Source organism: Meleagris gallopavo, chromosome 30 (genome assembly GCF_000146605.3).
Source record: "Meleagris gallopavo isolate NT-WF06-2002-E0010 breed Aviagen turkey brand Nicholas breeding stock chromosome 30, Turkey_5.1, whole genome shotgun sequence".
Lineage (NCBI taxonomy): Eukaryota > Metazoa > Chordata > Aves > Galliformes > Phasianidae > Meleagris > Meleagris gallopavo.
The window spans coordinates 1,133,436-1,138,176 of record NC_015040.2 but is presented as its reverse complement, the minus strand read 5'-3'; the positions used below and the strand labels follow the sequence as shown (position 1 = coordinate 1,138,176).

The 4,741-nt window shown below is 58.0% G+C and overlaps 1 protein-coding gene across 1 annotated transcript in view; it reads left to right on the top strand.

Annotated features, from left to right (window-relative positions):
* The first annotated feature begins 182 nt into the window (after positions 1-182).
* Positions 183-4,741, top strand: part of TLE5 (TLE family member 5, transcriptional modulator) — a 9,550-nt gene continuing 4,991 nt past the window's right edge. Inside the window, exons 1-5 of the mRNA XM_031557078.1 lie at positions 183-401; positions 1,673-1,717; positions 2,875-2,937; positions 4,084-4,158; positions 4,663-4,739. Of these exons, the coding sequence (XP_031412938.1) occupies positions 198-401; positions 1,673-1,717; positions 2,875-2,937; positions 4,084-4,158; positions 4,663-4,739 (464 nt within the window). The 5' untranslated portion in view covers positions 183-197. The remainder of the gene's footprint in view (positions 402-1,672; positions 1,718-2,874; positions 2,938-4,083; positions 4,159-4,662; positions 4,740-4,741) is intronic.

The window sequence follows — 4,741 nt, the reverse complement described above, 5'->3', positions numbered from 1 at the left end:
AGGACCCGATCTGCTCACGGAGCAGCAGGTTTGGTGGAGATGAAGCTGTTTCTTGTTTGAAACATAAAACCACGGCACATGCTGGTTGCAGCTGCCGGGCTGGGGAGCTGCATAAAGCACAGCGAGCAGCACGTTTGCTCTTAAGGGTGCAAAGAACCCAAAGGAAAGGGGAAAAGCAGTCATTCTGGAGGCTTGCAATGCACCTGGGCTTCCCCAAAATAGGTTCTGGCCGCTTGCTGAGCCGCACCGGGTCACCCAGCAGGCCGGGATGGACCCTGCAGGATGCGACCCGCTGCCCTCCTGCTCGTGGTTCTCTCACTTCTTTCTGCCTTTCCAGCTTGAAGTTGGAATGCGACAAACTCGCCAGCGAGAAATCGGAGATGCAGCGTCACTACGTCATGGTGAGGAGCTGCTGGGGCAGCGTGTGGGTGGCACTGGTGGGGAGCAGGTGCTGCTGCTGCCGGGTTGATGCAAACAGAGCTGCTCGTGCTCTGGGCTGTGTGTGCTGGGTGGCTGGGGTGCGTTTGGGATGGAGGGGTGGTGGAGTTGGTGCCCCGCTGGGATCCCGAGGAGGAATCTGCTAGGAAAGAGCTGCTTTTATGGGATGTACTGTCCATAAAGAGGGGCTGGTGCTTGCTTGTGCCGCCCAGGAGGAAGCGGGGAGATGTGGAAGTTGATGGAAAAATAGAAACCCAGGCATGGTGGAGCCTTCCCATCCTCCTGTGCCATCTGTGGGTCCCATCCCCGAGCCCGGCACGCCTGGCACAGAGCTGCTCAGTGCTGTCTGTGTGCATGGAGGAGCCCGCTGCTTAATTCTGCCTTTTTCTCTCCGATAAATGCTTGCTCCGTGCAGCGTGGATGCTCACACAGCCAAACCTGGAGGCCGGGTGGTCATTTTTTAACCTTTCATACCACCAGAGTTGGTGATCTTTGCACCGCAGGCTCCTGCCCAGCATGCAGGGAGCTCCTGTCTGTGTGCAGAGCTGCTCTGCTTCTTGAGCAAGCCCTGGAGAGCAGCGTGGTGCTCCTGCTTCCCACTCGGGCTGCAGGGTGCAGAGAAGCAGTGATGGGGGAGCAGGCAGAGCAATGCAGTTGATATCAAAGCAGCAGCAGTCTGCTCCTCTCAGAAGGAAGCGAGCGCAGACGTGGATCTTCTTTCCCCCTTTGGAAGAACTGAGAGGAGGAAAGATGAGGAAGGAGATTTCTGAAGTCTTCAAATCAGCCTTAAAAAAACAGCTCTTGGGGGTCAGGAGTCGACTTCTCCTGCCAATAGCTTGCACCGGAGCTGCCTGTTGTTGGTGTGTGTGAGGGGGGTGGTTTTTGTGCGTGTGTTTCATGCAGCTCCTTCCCAGACAGCTGGAGCTGTGTGCAGCTGGAGCCCGGTGCTGAGCCCTTCCATTTGCTGCTGGAGCAGCCACGTGGGCGACAGGAGATGGGCCAGGCACAGCAAACAGAGCCGGGCTGTGCCTCTTCCCAGCAGTGATGTGCAGAGCACTGAGCTCTCACCGCCACGCCAGGGGTCTGTGAAGGTGCTGAGTGAGCTCTGGGTTATTTGAGGTCCCACCTGGGCTGGAGCAGGGTGGGGACAGTAGGACGGCACGGATACAGGGGGCTTCTTTGCCTGCTGGAGTCCTAATTGTGTCTGTTTGTTCTCTTCTTCCCTGCTCTGCAGTATTACGAGATGTCCTACGGGCTGAATATTGAAATGCACAAACAGGTATGGGGAGGGGGAGGGCGGGCTGCGTGCTGTGCCCTCTGTCCCTTCGGTGGCATTTCAGGATGTCAAACGTCAGCGCTGCTTTTGGGATCGCCAGCTCTGTCCTAGGGGAGGACCTTCACATTTTTTCCACCCCTTGACCTTATAAAAACGTCTTTTCTTGCTGGGAGGAAAAAAAAAATCAATCATCTTGGCAAAGAACTGCCTTTACAAACCCTTCTGGAAGGAGGGGATGTACCTGGGGGTGCTTTGGCTCTGGGTGCACACCTGCCTGGGCTGGGTGGAAGGGGGTGATGCTGTCCCCCACCCCACAGATGCAGTCAGTGCTGAGCACCTCGTGGCTGAGTTTGTCGGTTCCCCTCGCTGGTGGTTCAGCTGTTCAGTATCTCAGTGGCCAATTACCTGTGCTGTTAACGACGTGAGCTCCTTTAGCTCTCATCTGTATGTGCCCCAGCTTGGCTCAAAGCCTCTTAGCACCATTCTGCTCCCTGCAAATGCACTCGGAGCCTCCGATCCCATCGCCTTGGGAGGGAAGTCTTTTGGCCAAGCTGCAGGATTTGGGCCACGGCTCCTCACTGCCATCTCCCAGCCCATGGCAGCGCTTGCCTAAAGCCTCCGGGTCTCCCTCCCCCCATTCCTTTGGGCTGTTAGAGGGTAAGCTGCAGAACTCTGGCTGCTCTGCTCTTCCCCGGCCAAAAAGCTTTAATGCACCCCAAATTTGCTGCCTGCTTCTGATGCAGGAGCTGCCCCCAGCCCTGTGCTCTGCGTCAGCCCATGGGGGTAACGGGTGTGGGGCTGAGGATGCCCAGCAAAGTGCAGGTCACAGCCACAGCCCCCCTGTATCTGCGTGGTGGATGTAATTCAGCACATCCCCACCCAGGTCTGTAATAAATTTTCTCTCTGGTTGCTCCCGACTTCATTAAATGAACACTGGAGACCCTGAGAGGGAAGAGAATATTGAAAACTCGCTCCTTGCTGTCAGCAGCTCTGATTTATTTAAGCATCTGGGGGCTGAGGTGTGCCCCCACTTATCGTGGGCTCCCCCCAGCACGTGTGTTCTTGTTGCAGGGAGTCGGCCGTGCTCAGGGTGGGTGCTGTGGGGTCCCCTCATGCCATTCCTCTCTGTTGTTTGTTTTTTTTTTCCTTCCCCTCTCCAGGCTGAAATCGTCAAGAGGCTCAATGGGATCTGTGCGCAGGTTCTGCCCTACCTTTCACAGGAGGTAACTGCCTAAACCACCCGGCTTGGAGGCTCTGGCACTAAGGAGCCCTGGGCTGCTCGTGCCCTGCTTCCTCCCCACCCATGCCTGCTCCGTGTGGGACGAGCCCTTCAGGATAGGTTGAAGCCCACATCCCAGCCCCCAGGCCGTGCTGGGACTGGTGGGTCGGTCTGTCTGTCTGTCCCCTTTGTGGGGCAGCTGCAGACAAACTGGGTTCTGTTCTCACCCTGCTCCCGTGACTCTCAGCTGCTTCTGACCAGGTGCAGGCAGTGGTGGGTGGCTGAACATTAAAAAAAAAATACCTTCATATGGTTCCTGGAGACCAGGTTCCTCTGCCTCATTAATTAATGTGGCTGATGGGCTCCTCCCACTCCCCTGAGAAGTTAATTGGGAGGGCTCAGGGGAAGGAGGGGAGCTGCTGAAGCACCCTCATGTGATGTCTGTCTGTCTGCATGCCTGCCTGTCCTTGTGCTGCCCCTCAGGCTGAGCCCTGTGGTGACTGTTCAGGGGCTGTAGGGGGGGAGGCTGCATTTTGGGGCCTGGATAAGCTGGGGGGGGAAGGGCAGGCCATGCTGCTGCCGCCCACCTGCGCGGGGGGGAAGGCAAAGTGGCTTGCTGAGCAGATCAGAGGTGGCTGATAACTAAGCCCCAGCTAAACCCTTTGCTTCTTAATGCGACACGTTCCCCCTCCCCAGCCCTGTTCTTCTGCCAAGACAGAAAGAAACACACTGCTGGCAGCAATGAGGTGCTCAGGCCTGGTGCTGGGAGACCTCGTGCTCTCATGGGAGCAAACACAGCCATCCTTTATTTTTTTTTTAAGCACTTTTTCCTGCCTCTGTCTGGAGGCGTGCAAGGCTCATCCAACAGCAGCACCTTCCAGGTTGGAGCCTGGGGCACATCCCAGGGGCTGGGGAGCTGCCCAACAGCTTCTGATTTCTGAGGCTTGATTTGTTTTCCCTTTTTGGGAGGTCTGATGCTGTGTCAGGGCTGGGCAGAGTAGAAGGTGCAGCCCACCTTGGGGTGAGCACAGTTACTGGGACCACGTGGCCACAAGGATGGAGCAGGAGGGTGGATGTGTGTGCTGCATCCCTGTTCTCCTTCCTTCCTTAAGCCTTTAATGACACCAAATTCCTCTCTTCCCCACCCCAGCACCAGCAGCAAGTCCTGGGAGCCATTGAACGAGCCAAGCAGGTGACGGCACCGGAGCTGAACTCCATCATCCGTGTACGTGGTGCATGTTTAAGTTTGGGTGTGGGGGGATGGGGTCGGTGCCTGTGTTGGCAGAGCTGAAGGTGTGCCCAGTGGGTCGGGGTGGGCTCTGGGTGCTGGGATGGCCCTGCTGGTTCTGTCCAGGCTCGCTGGAGCATCGCTTGGCTGTGCAAGGGAGCGCAGGCTCTGCTCTGTCCCACGGAGCGTAAAAGGAGAGAGGCTTTGGTTTGGGGCAGGAGCTGCAGCAGCTCTTTGCTGTGAAAACACCATCTGTTCCTAGTCAAGGCTGAGAGGGGTTTAACCGCATCCTCGGAGCGTGCCAGCAGCCGAGGCCAGGCATCCTGTGGGCTGGGGGCTGCGTTCCACAGGGGACGTGCTGGGGGGCTGCCAGGGCTGGGTGCTCCATGGGTGCTTCTGGGGGGGCAGCCGGGCCTTCGGGGCTGGGGGGGGAAGGGGCGTCCGGTGCCCTTGCAATGACAGCTGCCCCTCCACCCCCACCGCCCCCTCCGTTCCCTACAGCAGCAGCTCCAAGCCCACCAGCTCTCGCAGCTCCAAGCCCTGGCGCTGCCTCTGACTCCGCTGCCCGTGGGGCTGCAGC